Source organism: Melanerpes formicivorus, unplaced genomic scaffold (genome assembly GCF_026170545.1).
Source record: "Melanerpes formicivorus ecotype bairdi unplaced genomic scaffold, bMelFor1.0.p_v2 SCAF_21, whole genome shotgun sequence".
Classification (NCBI taxonomy): domain Eukaryota; kingdom Metazoa; phylum Chordata; class Aves; order Piciformes; family Picidae; genus Melanerpes; species Melanerpes formicivorus.
Genome location: NW_027142373.1, coordinates 13970222 through 13983519, shown reverse-complemented (window position 1 = coordinate 13983519; position 13298 = coordinate 13970222). Strand labels below are relative to the sequence as shown.

Genomic DNA, 13298 nt, shown 5'->3' with positions numbered 1-13298 from the left:
TGCCTGTACAGAGGGACACAAAGGGGAGGTGCCAGGAGCATGGCTGCCCTGGGGCCACAGGGCACTGCAGAAACCCAGCAGAGCCAGGGGGCCACAGCCCTCCTCTGCTGCTCCCTGCCTGCAGTCCTGCTGCTCCAAAACGCTGTAGCTCAAAAGAGGCCAGAAGGCAGCAGCTAAGCCTTAGTGTGGCTGGTGAGGAGAGGCTCTGTGCCACCAGCCTGCAGCTGGAGGCTGTGTCCTTGGCTGCTCAGAGAAGCAGGCTCCAGGAACCAGTCAAAGGTCTCTTTAGGCCTGGGCACATCTTTCTCTGAGCAGGCAGCTCCAGAGCTCCAGTTGGGCAGCTCCAGAGCCCCAGTTGGGCAGCTCCAGGGCCCCAAGCAGGCAGCTCCAGGGCCCCAGTTGGGCAGCTCCAGAGCCCTAGTTGCCAGCTTCAGGCCCCAAGCAGGCAGCTTCAGGGCCCCAAGCAGGCAGCTCCAGTCCCCCAATTGGGCAGCTCCAGAGCCACAAGCAGGTAGCTCCAGGCCCCAAGCTGGCAGCTCCAGAGCCCCAGTTGGGCAGCTCCAGGGCCCCAAGCAGGCAGCTCCAGGGCCCCAATTGGGCAGCTCCAGAGCCACAAGCAGGTAGCTCCAGGCCCCAAGCTGGCAGCTCCAGAGCCCCAGTTGGGCAGCTCCAGGGCCCCAAGCAGGCAGCTCCAGGGCCCCAAGCAGGCAGCTCCAGGCCCCCAACTGGGCAGCTCCAGGCCCCAAGCAGGCAGCTCCAGAGCCCCAAGCAGGCAGCTCCAGGCCCCAAGCAGGCAGTTCCAGGCCCCAAGTTGGTAGCTCCAGAGCCCCAGTTGGGCAGCTCCAGAGCCCCAATTGGGCAGCTCCAGGGCCCCATTTGGGCAGCTCCAGGCCCCAAGCAGGCAGCTCCAGAGCCACAAGCTGGCAGCTCCAGGCCCCAAGCTGGTAGCTCCAGGGCCCCAATTGGCCAGCTCCAGAGCCCCAGTTGGGCAGCTCCAGGCCCCAAGCTGGCAGCTCCAGGGCCCCAGTTGGGCAGCTCCAGGCCCCATGCAGGCAGCTCCAGGCCCCAAGCTGGCAGCTGCAGGCCTAGTTGGCACCATTGCCAAGGCTGACCCTAGGCCTCCCCTGCAGAGACCAGAGCCTGTGCATCCTCCTGGGAGCAGAGAGGGAGGGGAGGGTGGGAAGCAAACTGAAACTGCAGGCAGTGTTACAGGGGTGAAGGACTTCACCTCCTGTCCGCTCTGGACCCCCTGCAAGTCTGTACCTTTGTGGTTCTTAGAGGTACCCAAGCCCCAAAGCACCCCAGACCACTGGGCTGGGGGAGGTCCCTGCCTGCTGGCCTGGGTAAGCGGCGCTGCCTGGCACCGGGGTAAGCGGTGCTGCCTGCACTGGGGTAAGCGGCTGTGCCTGGCACTGGGGTAAGCGGCACTGCCTGCACCGGGGTAGGTGGCACTGCCCGGCACTGGGGTAAGTGGCGGTGCCTGGCAGCGAGGTAAGCGGTGGTGCCCGGCCCCGGGGTAAGCGGCACTGCCTGCACCAGGGTAGGCAGCAGTGCCCAGCACCGGGGGAGGGCTCCACGCTGACAGGTTTGCTGCACTTTGTGTCTTGCAGCTTGTGGACTACAGGGTGGAGTTCAGCAAGTGGTGGGTGGCAGAGTTCAAGACCATCAAGTTTCCCTCCCAGGGCACAGTCTTTGACTACTACATCGATCCAGAGACAAAGAAGTTTGAGCCTTGGTCTAAACTTGTTCCCCACTTTGAATTTGACCCAGAAATGCCATTACAGGTGAGAGACCCCTGCAGGCCTTTAGTCTGGGAGCAGGGCCTGGGTTTGAGTCGTTCCCGTGGGTGCTCTGATGAAGTCTCATTGAAGGTCAAGCAGCTTGTGGTGAGGAAGCAGAGAATCACAGCATGGGAGGGGAAGGAAGGGACCTCTTGAGGGCATCCAGTCCCAGCCCCCTGCTAAAGCAAGGACACCCAGGGCAGGTCACACGGGGGCACAGCCAGATGGGGCTTGGGAGTCTCCTGACAAAGAGACTCCACAACCTCTCTGGGCAGCCTGCTCCAGGCCTCCAGCACCCTCACAACAAACAACTTTCTCCTCCTGCTCAGGTGAAAGCTCCTGGGTTCCAGTCTGTGCCCATTGCCCTTTGTGCTGTGGCAGGACAGCACTGACAAGAGCCTGCTCCCTGCTTACAAGAGCCTGCTCCCTGCTTCTTGTCACCCACCCCTCAGATATCCATAAACATTAATAAGATCCCCTCTCAGGCTGCCCTTCTCTAGGCTCAGCAGCCCCAGGGCTCTCAGCCCTTCCTCACAGGAGAGATGCTGCAGTCCCCAGCTCTCTGCTGGACTCTCCAGCAGGTGACCTTCCCTAGGAGGTAAAACCAAATTCACAGAATCATCAAATGGGTTGGAAGGGAACTTCAAGCTCATCCAGCTGCAACCCCTGCCCTGGGCAGGGACACCTCCCACCAGCACAGCTTGCTCAAGGCCTCATCCAGCCTCCAGGCAGGGGACAGCCACAGCCTCCCTGGGCAGCCTGTGCCAGGCTCTCCCCACCCTCACTGGAAAGGATTTCTCAGTTTACCCACCTTGTGCTCTGGTTGTGGAGACACATCCCTACCATCCTCAGAAGATGAGTGATGTGCTTCATGGAGAGGCTCAGAGCCACCCCAGTGCCCCTGGAGCTGCTGTGCCCAGGCTGCAGGACAGGGCATGTCTTTGGCCTGCAGAGAGCAGCAGGGTGTGAGACAGCACAGAGACACAGGCCCTGAGACTCCACATTGCCATTTGGGTGGCTGCAGGCTGAGATGTTCTCATGGTGTGGACAGACAAGGAGCATGTCTGCAGGCTGGGAGCTGTGCTTGCCAGCAGCAGACTGCTCCTCCCTGGCAGAAGTGCCACAGGGACAGATGACTTGTAGAAATCATCAGCCCTTGGCAGAACCTCTGCTGCTGGGAAGATCCAGATGCTGGTGCCAGCATCCAGCTGTCAAGCTCTGCTCTCTGCAGACAGATTGATTCTCATGATTGGCAGCAGTGTAGCATAGAATCACAGCAGGGTGGGGTTGGAAGGGACCTCTGGGGATCATTCAGTCTCAGGAACACAGCCAGGATGGGTTGGAAGCTCTCCACACCAGGAGACTCCACAGCCTCTCTGGGCAGCCTGCTCCAGGCCTCCAGCACCCTCACAACAAAGAAGTTTCTCCTCCTATTGAAGTAGAACTTCCTGGGTTCCAGTTCTTGTCTGTTGCCCATTGTCCTGTCACAGGACACCACTGACAAGAGCCTGGCCCCTGCTTCTTGCCCCCCACCCCTTAGGTATTTGCCAGCATTGCTCAGCTGACCTCTGGGGCTGCTCTTCTGCAGGCTCTCAGCCCCAGGGCTCTCAGCCTTTGCTGCTCCCAGAGCTGCTCCAGGCCCCTCAGCAGCTTTGCAGCCTGCCCTGGACTCTCTCCAGCAGATCCCTGGGGAGCCCAGACCTGGCCCACAGTGTGGTGTGGGAAGGGCAGAGGGCAGGACAGCCTCCCCAGGCCTTCTGGCCACGCTTAATGCCCCCCGGGACACCGCTGGCATCCTTCCCTCCCCAGCCTGATCTGGGAGCTGAGGTCACCTCACTCAGCCCTGGCTCCTTCTCCCCAGGAGGGGCTGTGGCAGGGCTGGGGGCACTGACCTGCCGGCCCTGCCCCTCACAGGCCTGCCTGGTGCCCACCCCCGAGACGGTGCGGGTGCAGTACCTGCTGGAGCGGCTGCTGGCGCGGCGCCGCCCGCTGCTGCTGGTGGGCAGCGCCGGCACCGGCAAGACCCTGCTGCTGCAGCACAGCCTCGGCTCGCTGCACCCCCAGGCACACCTGCTGCAGAAGGTCTCTCTCAACTACTACACCACCTCTGCCATGCTGCAAGGTAAGGCAAGGGCCCCTGCCTGCCAGGGCACCAACGGCCCGCGGGTCCTGCTGGGTGCGGAGCGGAGTCTGCCCTGTGGGGCTGGGAGGAGGAGCTCAGGGCTGAGCTGGCCCTGTCCCCATGGGTGAGGAGCTGGCAATGACCCCATGGGTGAGCTGGCCCTGTCCCCATGGGTGAGGAGCTGGCAATGACCCCATGGGTGAGGAGCTGGCAATGACCCCATGGCTGAGCTGGCCCTGTCCCCATGGGTGAGGAGCTGGCAATGACCCCATGGGTGAGGAGCTGCCCCTGTCCCCATGGGTGAGGAGCTGCGCCTGTCCCTATGGGTGAGCTGGCCCTGTCCCCATGGGTGAGCTGGCCCTGTCCCCATGGGTGAGGAGCTGCCCCTGACCCCATGGCTGAGCTGCCCCTGACCCCATGGCTGAGCTGGCCCTGACCCCACGGGTGAGGAGCTGCCCCTGTCCCCATGGGTGAGGAGCTGGCAATGACCCCATGGGTGAGCTGCCCCTGTCCCCATGGGTGAGGAGCTGCCCCTGACCCCATGGCTGAGCTGGCCCTGACCCCACGGGTGAGGAGCTGGCCCTGTCCCCATGGGTGAGGAGCTGGCCCTGTCCCCATGGGTGAGGAGCTGGCCCTGACCCCATGGGTGAGCTGCCCTGGGCATTGTCCTCCTGGGCAAGCTGCTGTGGGTGCCCTGCTGGAGCAGGGCTTGGGCTGGGTGAGCTCCAGAGCTCCCTTCCAGCCTCTCCATGCTGGATTCTGTGCCATGTGTGGGCACTGCAGTGAGCCCTCCAGACTCTCAGTCCCACTGTGGAACTCTCAGGTCAGCAGACCTCTGCTTCTGTGGAAGTTGACAGTGTCCAGCTTGAGGATTTGAGGGCTCTGGTTCAGACCCAAGCCTCAGCCTGCTGCTGCTGTTCTGCCCAGCACACAACTCAGACTTGCCTTGAGGTGTGTCTTCAGTGCTCTTGACTGTGAACCTGTGCTGGACAGGTTGGGTTTCCAGGCTAGGACCCAAACTGTCCTCAGGGTGCAGTGCTGGGAACTGCATCCCAGGCAGCAGCAAGGATGGGGCCAGTGGAACTGTGCAGGCTGTAAGCCAGGGCTGCTGGCTCCTGCTGCTGTGCTTTGCATCCTGCTGGAGCCCAATGTGCTCCCATGGAGCAGATAGAACAGAATAGGATTAACCAGGTTGGAAGAGACCTTTGAGATCATCCAGTCCAACCTCTCACTCAGCACCATCTGATCAACTCAACCATGGCACCAAGGGCCTCATCCAGGCTCTTCCTAAACACCTCCAGGGATGGGGACTCCACCACCTCCCTGGGCAGCACATCCCCAGGGCCAATCTCTCTTGCTGGGAAGAATCTCTTCCTAACATCCAGCCCAAACGTCCCCTGGCACGGCTTGAAGCTGTGCCCTCTTGTTCTGGTGCTGCTTGCCTGGGACATCAGACCCCACATCCCCTCCTCCCCAGGGGGCATGGGGCTGGCTGACCCTAGGTGGAGCTCAGGGCCTCAGGGAGTTGCTGGCCCTGGGGAAGTCAGGCAGTGTAGAATGAAGTTTGGGGCCAAGGTAAGGTCAGCTCTCTGTGTGAGCTCTGCAGAACTGAGGGCAAGGAGGGAGTTACTGAGAAGTGCCTCCCTTTGGTAGCTCCACATTGAGCTGACCTGGAGAGAGAAAATCATTGTCCCATCTGTTCATTAACCAGCAATGGCTCAGCTTGCTTTGCTCTGAGCTGTGTCAGCTCTCCCCAGAAACCAAAGCATCTCCTTGCCGTGCCCTGCTTTGGCACAAATGCCCCTGGGCATCCCTCCAGCTCCTGCCCAACTTCAGAGCAGGCATTTAACCTTCACCACCCGGGTACTTGTTGCCCAAGTGGTGTTTTGGCAGGACACAGTCACAGCCCAGACTGGTGCTGAGGGCAGTGAATGCCCAGCTGAGCTCTGCCAGGCTCCCAACACCACACAGGAAAGTTGTTGGAGGTTCAAGTTTCCCTCTGGGGCTGATCTGCTTCCAGAGAATCACAGGATGGCCTGGTTGGAAAAGGAGTCCAACCCCAACCCCAGCTCCTGTGTGACCTTCTCTAGGTGACCCTGCTGTGGCAGGGGTAGGGCTGGGTGAGCTTTTGAGATGCCTTCCAGCCCCTACCCTTCTGTGGATCTGGGACTCTGGGAGCACCTCCCTGTGCACAGCTCTTCGACCTCGTCCCTGAGCCCCTCTTCCAGAGCGGTGGCAGAACAGGCTCAGCCCATGCCCCCCAGCCTGGGGCCACAGCAGCTTTGTGGGGCAGGTCTGAAGGGGGTTAGAGGCATCAGACAGTTGAGGGCTGGAAGCCTGCCCCAGGTGAGCTGACCTTAGCAGGCTGACCTTGCAGGCCACTAATCTCAACACTCTGCATCCACACTGTGGGCAGGGCTGATGGGCATGAGAGCCTGGCAGGGTGGGCAGCAGCAATTAGTTGATTAGGTGGTGTTGGATGATAGGATGGACTTGATGATCTTGAAGGTCTGTTCCAGCCCGGTCTGGTCTGATCTATTCTATTCTATTCTATTCTATTCTATTCTATTCTATTCTATTCTATTCTATTCTATTCTATTCTATTCTATTCTATTCTATTCTATTCTATTCTATTCTATTCTATTCTATTCTATTCTATTCTATTCTATTCTTTGCTACCATGGTGAGAGGCTTGGAGTTGTACTGCAGCTTCCCCAACGTGCCACTGGCTCCCCGCTGGCTGCACTGCACTGTGAGGAGTTTCCTACAGCCTTGTTTAAGCTCAGAAGGGGCTGATTGGAGATGTTAATTAAGGACTAATTAAATTTACATTAAATGCTTATTTGAAACACTTAATTTAGCTTGCTACCAGAAGTGTCAGACTTTGTGCTTCTCTGGAAGGGGGAGAGAGGAGCTCCAGCCAGGGAAGTGTTCAGCCCTTTGCTCAGCACAGCTCAGGCCTTGGGCCCCAGCTGCCAGTGCCATGGATCAGCTCAGCCTGGAGTGCTGGGAAAGCCACAGTCTGCAGAGCACCCAGGCAGCAAACCCCAGGGGTGTGAAAGTGGCCTGAAAAGCAGCAGGATGTGAATCTGCAGAGAGTCACAGAGTGCACTGGGTTGGAAGGGACACTCCAAGGGCCTCCTGGCCAACCCCTCCTGCAGGCAGCAGGGACAGCTCCAGCCAGAGCAAGCTGCCCAGGGACACAGCCAGGCTGAGCTTGGATGTCTCCAGGGTTGGGGCCTCAAACACCTCTGGGTGCAGCCTGTTCCAGTGTCTGAGATCCCTTCCAGGGCAGAAATATTTCCTGAGCTCCAGCCTGAGTCTCTCCTGGGGCAGCTTGGAACCATTTCCCCTGGGCCTGTCCCTTGCCACCAAGGAGCAGAGGCTGTCCCCTCCCTGCTCCAACCTCCCTGCAGGGAGCTGCAGAGAGCAAGGAGGTCTCCCTCAGCCTCCTCTTCTTCAGCCTGAACACCCCCAGCTCCCTCAGGCCTCCTCTAGCCCAGGGGCTCCAGGCCCTTCTGCAGCCTGGCTGCCCTGCTCTGGACACCTCCAGCCCCTCAATGTCCTTCCTGGAGAGAGGGCCCAGGGCTGAGCACAGCACTCCAGCTGTGGCCTCCCCAGTGCTGAGCACAGGGGGATGGTCACCTCCTGCCCCTGCTGCCCACCCTGCTTCTCACCCAAGTCAGGCTGCCTGTGGCTTTCTTGGTCCCTGGGCACTGCTGGCTCCTGGTCAGTGACTGCCAACCAACACCCCCAGGGCCCTCTCCCAGCTGCAGCTTTCCAGCCACACCTTCCCAAGCCTGGATTGCTCTCCCCATGGGCTTGCTGTGACCCAGGGGCAGGACCTGGCCCTTGGCCTTGCTGAGCTTCATCCAGTGAGCCTTAGCCCATGGCTCTCACCTGCCCAGATCCCCCCTCTCAAGCCTCCCTCCCCTCTAGCAGATGGACACAGCCACCTAGCTTGGTGCCATCTGCAGACTCCCTGAGGCTGCCTCAATGCCCTCACCCAGATCAGTGACAAAGACACTAAAGAGCAAGGCCCCAGCCCTGGGGACACCACTGGTGGCTGGGAGCTCCTGAGTCCCTCAGCAGCTGAACTTTGCTTCTCTGCCTCCACACAGGTGTCCTTGAGAAGCCCCTGGAGAAGAAGGCTGGCAGGACCTATGGCCCAGCAGGCAGCAAGCAGCTGGTGTACTTCATTGATGACCTCAACATGCCCCAGGTGGATGCCTATGGCACAGTGCAGCCCCACACCCTCCTCAGGCAGCACCTGGACTATGGCCACTGGTAGGAGGCTACCTGGGCTGGGTCAGATTGCACCTTTCTGACCATGGCTCCTTCTCAGCCATGCTGGAATCACAGAGCCATAAAATGGGTGGAGTTGGGAGGGACCTCCAAAGCTCCTCCAGTCCAACCCCTGCAGCCAGCAGGGACAGCCCCAGCCAGAGCAGGCTGCTCACAGCCCCACACAACCTGCCCTGCACTGCTGCCAGCCATGGGGCAGCTCCCAGCTCTCTGGGCAGCCTGGGCCAGGCTCTCCCCACCCTCAGCACCAAACATTTCTCCTTCTCTCCACTCTCAAGCTCCCTCTCTGAGTTCCAAACCATTCCCCCTTGTGCTGGCACCACAGGCCCTGCTCCAAAGTCTGTCCCAACCCATGCTGTGGCTCTGTGATTGCAATCCCAGGCAGGGGTGTGAGGCAGGAGCTGCTTCCTGACTGTGTGGTCACCCTGCTGCTGCTTTTGTTTTGCTCAAAGGTATGACAGGAACAAGCTGACCCTGAAGGAGATCAGAAATGTGCAGTATGTGGCCTGCATGAACCCCACTGCAGGGAGCTTCACCATCAACCCTCGGCTGCAGGTACAGCCCCAGCTGTGGCAGGCAGGGAGCTGGGCTTGCTCTGGGGGCATTGTGGGTGCAAAGGCAGGAGGAGGACCACTGGCAGATCCTCTCAGCAAGTCTGCAGGTGACACCAAGCTGTGTGGTGAGCTTGACACACAGGAGGGATGGGATCCATCCAGAGGGACCTGGAAAGACTGGACAGGAGAGCCCAAACCAACCTCAGGAGGTTCAACAAGGCCAAGGGCAAAGTCCTGCAGCTGGGGCAGGGCAATCCCAAGCACTGATCCAGGCTGAGTGAGGAGTGGCTGAGAGCAGCCTGCAGGAGAAGGCCTTGGGGGGGTCAGGTGGTGACAAAGTCCCCAGGAGCCAGCACTGGTCCCTGGCAGCCCAGAGCCAGCTGAGTGCTGAGCTGCAGCCAGAGCAGGGAGAGCAGCAGCACAGGGAGGGGATTCTGCCCTCTGCTCTGCTCTGCTCAGCCCCCACCTGCAGCACTGCCTCCAGCTCTGGGGCCCCCAGCACAAGGAGGACCTGGAGCTGCTGGAGAGGCTCCAGAGGAGGCCACAGAGATGACCAGAGGCTGCAGAACCTCCCCTGTGGGGCCAGGCTGGGAGAGCTGGGGCTGTGCAGCCTGCAGAAGAGAAGGCTCCAGGGAGACCTCAGAGCAGCCTTCCAGGACCTGAAGGGCTCCAGGAGAGCTGGGGAGGGACTCTGGACAAGGGCTGGGAGTGCCAGGATGAGGAACAATGGCTTTGAGCTGGGAGAGGGGAGACTGAGAGTGGAGAGGAGGAAGAAATTGTTGGCAGTGAGGCTGGGGAGAGCCTGGCACAGGCTGCCCAGGGAGGCTGTGGCTGTGCCCTGCCTGGAGGTGTTCCAGGCCAGGCTGGATGAGGCCTTGAGCAGCCTGTGCTGGTGGGAGGTGTCCCTGCCTAGGGCAGGGGCTGGAGCTGGATGAGCTCTGAGGTCCCTTCCAACCCCTTCTGTGATGCTGTGAGGGTGCTGTGATCTCCTCAGCAGCAGTGGCATGGATCTGTTCAGTGTCTGCAGTTCCCTCTCCCCTGGTTTGCTTTATCCTGACATTCTCCTGCAGAGTTGGGGCAGGCAGTCCCTGCCAGCCAGCTTCACACCTCCTGCTCCATGCAGACAGATCCTGCCTTCCTTTAGCTAATACTTACCTCTGGAGCATAGTTCATGGAAACCTTCTGCTTTGTGAGGTGTCCTGCTGGAGCTGGCATCAAGCTCACACTCAACAGCAGGCAGTGCTGGGAAACTCAAACAGAGAGAACCAAAACCAGCCCCCAGAGCAGTGCAGGTGCTGCTGGGAGCAGATGGATAGGTTTGGGAAGAGATCTTCCACCTCAGGCCTTGGTTGTTGGGAGCTGTGATGCTCAGCCTGTGTCACAGAGCAGGCTGTCATCAGAACTGGCTGTCATCAGCTCTCACTGGACTCACCCCCCAGTAAAAGCCTGCCCACAGCCTGGCTCTTCCCTCTGCCCACAGCTCCACACCATGGGCAGGTCCTCTGGCATCTGAGGGGACAAATGGCAGCCAGAGTGGCAGTGCCTTCCCAGCTGTGTGGCAGATGTTTGCCTGCTGTGGGATGGAGCTTGGCAGATGAGAGAGACCCAGAGCAAGGAGTGCCCATGAGAAGCAGCTGGAGCTTGGTGGGCTAGTGGCTGCAGGGACAGATCCTGCTCAGAGCATTGCAGAGAGGAAACTGCTGGATCTTGGGTAGTGGGGAGTCAAACCCCAGCATGGAGGGGTTGGAAGGACCTCTGGGGATCACCCAGCCCAAGCCCTGCTCCAGCAGGGCACCCACAGCAGCTTGCCCAGGAGCACAGTGCCCAGGGGGGGTTGGAAGCTCTCCACACCAGGAGACTCCACAACCTCTCTGGGCAGCCTGCTCCAGGCCTCCAGCACCCTCACAACAAACAACTTTCTCCTCCTGCTCAGATCCAACCTCCTGGAATAGAACAGAACAGAATTAACCAGGTTGGAAAAGACCTTTGAGATCACCAAGTGCAACCTCTCACCCAGCACCATCTGATCAACTCAACCATGGCACCAAGGGCCTCATCCAGGCTCTTCCTAAACACCTCCAGGGATGGGGACTCCACCACCTCCCTGGGCAGCACATCCCCAGGGCCAATCTCTCTTGCTGGGAAGAATTTCTTCCTAACATCCAGCCTAAACCTCCCCTGGCACAGCTTGAGACTGTGTCCTCTTGTTCTGGTGCTGGCTGCCTGGGAGAAGAGACCAACCCCCACCTGGCTACAACCTCCCTGCAGGGAGTTGGAGAGAGCAAGAAGGTCTCCCCTGAGCCTCCTCTTCTCCAGGCTAAGCAACCCCACCTCCCTCAGCCTCTCCTCACAGGGCTGTGCTCCAGACCCCTCCCCAGCTTTGTTGCCCTTCTCTGGACACCTTCCAGCAGCTCAACATCTTTCCTAAACTGAGGAGCCCAGATCTGGACACAGGACTCAAGGTGTGGCCTAAGCAGTGCTGAGCACAGGGCAGAATGACCTCCCTGCTCCTGCTGGCCACACTGTCCCTGATGCAGGCCAGGATGCCCTTGGACTTCTTGGCTGCCTGGGCACACTGCTGGCTCATGTCCAACCAGTACTCCCAGGTCCCTCTCTGCCTGGCTGCTCTCAGCCACACTGACCCCAGCCTGTAGCACTGCCTGGGGTTGTTGTGGCCAATGTGCAGCCCCTGGCACTTGGATGTGTTCAGTCTCCTGCCCTTGGCCTCTGCCCATCTGCCCAGCCTGGCAAGGTCCCTCTGCAGAACTCTCCAACCCTCTAACAGATCAACTCCTGCCCCCAACTTGGTGTCATCTGCAAACTTACTGCTGATAGACTCAATGCCCTCATTCAAGGACCACCTCCTCTGTGTCCAGGAGCTCTGTGTACCAACAAAGAGAAAAGCAGGTAAGAATGCTAGGAGGCCTGCCTGGATGGGCAAGGAGCTACTGGACACACTATTACTTAAAAGGAAACTCTACAGGAAGTGGAGGGAAGGACAGGTAGAACAGGGGGAATACAAGGAAGCTGCCCGAGCAGCAAGAGTCCTGGTCAGGAAAGCCAAAGCAGAGTTTGAGTTGAATCTAGCCAGGGAGATTAAAGGGAATACTAAGAACTTTTACAGGTATATTAATGGGAAGAAGAAGACTAGGGAAGGTGTGGGCCCCCTCAGAAAAGAAAATGGTGACATGGTCACCTGTGATGAGGAAAAGGCTGAGGTACTTAATAACTTCTTTACCTCAGTCTTCACTGCAAGGGCCTCTAGCCACACTCCAGATGTTATGGAAGTCAAAGCCAGGGACAGGGAGGAAGAACTGCCCATTGTAAGTGCAGATCAGGTTCGTGATCATCTGAAGAACCTGAAAGTGTTCAAGTCATAGTTTCATAGTTTCATTCAGGGTTGGAAGGGACCACAAGGATCATCTAGTTCCAACCCCCCTGCCATGGGCAGGGACACCCCACACTAGATCAGGCTGGACAGAGCCTCATCCAGCCTGCTCTTAAACACCCCCAGGGACGGGGCCTCGACCACCTCCCTGGACAACCCATTCCAGGGTTTCACCACTCTCATGGTGAAGAACCTCCTCCTCACATCTAGCCTGAATCTCCCCACCTCCAGCTTCATTCCATTCCCCCTAGTCCTATCACTACCTGATATCCTGAGAAGTCCTTCCCCAGCCTTCCTGTAGGCCCCCTTCAGATACTGGAAGGCGACAATTAGGTCTCCTCGGAGCCTTCTCTTCTGCAGACTGTACAGCCCCAACTCCCTCAGTCTGTCCTCATAGGAGAGGTGCTCCAGCCCTCTGATCATCCTCGTGGCCCTTCTCTGGACACGTTCCAGCACCTCCACATCCCTCTTGTAATAGGGGCTCCAGAACTGGACACAGTACTCCAGGTGGGGTCTCACCAGGGCTGAGTAGAGGGGGAGGATCACCTCCCTCGACCTGCTAGCCACACTTCTCCTGATGCAGCCCAGGATCTGATTGGCTTTGCGGGCTGCAAGTGCACACTGAGAGCTCATGTTGAGCTTTTTGTCCACCAGCACCCCCAAGTCTCTCTCCTCAGGGCTACCCTCCAGCCAGTCACTGCCCAGCCTGTATTTGTGCCTGGGATTGCCTCGACCCAGATGCAGGACCCTGCACTTGCTCTTATTGAACTTCATGAGGTTGGCCTGTGCCCACCTCTCCAGCCTGTCAAGGTCCCTCTGGATGGCCTCCCTTCCCTCCAGCGTGTCTGCTGCACCACACAGCTTGGTGTCATCAGCAAACTTGCTGAGGGTGCACTCAATGCCACTGTCCATGGCACCCACAAAGATGTTGAATAAGTCCATGGGACCCGACGGGTTACACCCACGGGTACTGAGAGAACTGGCAGATGAGGTTGCTAAACCCCTCTCTATTATATTTCAAAAGTCCTGGCAGTCTGGTGAAGTCCCCACAGACTGGAAAAGGGGAAACATTGCCCCCATCTTCAAAAAGGGCAAGAAGGAGGAACCAGGGAACTACAGGCCAGTCAGTCTCACCTCTGTGCCTGGAA

At 59.1% G+C, this 13298-nt stretch overlaps 1 protein-coding gene across 1 annotated transcript in view; it reads left to right on the top strand.

The window, feature by feature from the left end:
• DNAH9 (dynein axonemal heavy chain 9) overlaps positions 1-13298 on the top strand; it is a 172924-nt gene that overhangs the window by 42868 nt on the left and 116758 nt on the right. Inside the window, exons 18-21 of the mRNA XM_068151652.1 lie at positions 1611-1784; positions 3696-3903; positions 8025-8190; positions 8661-8763. Coding sequence (XP_068007753.1) covers positions 1611-1784; positions 3696-3903; positions 8025-8190; positions 8661-8763 — 651 coding nt within the window. The remainder of the gene's footprint in view (positions 1-1610; positions 1785-3695; positions 3904-8024; positions 8191-8660; positions 8764-13298) is intronic.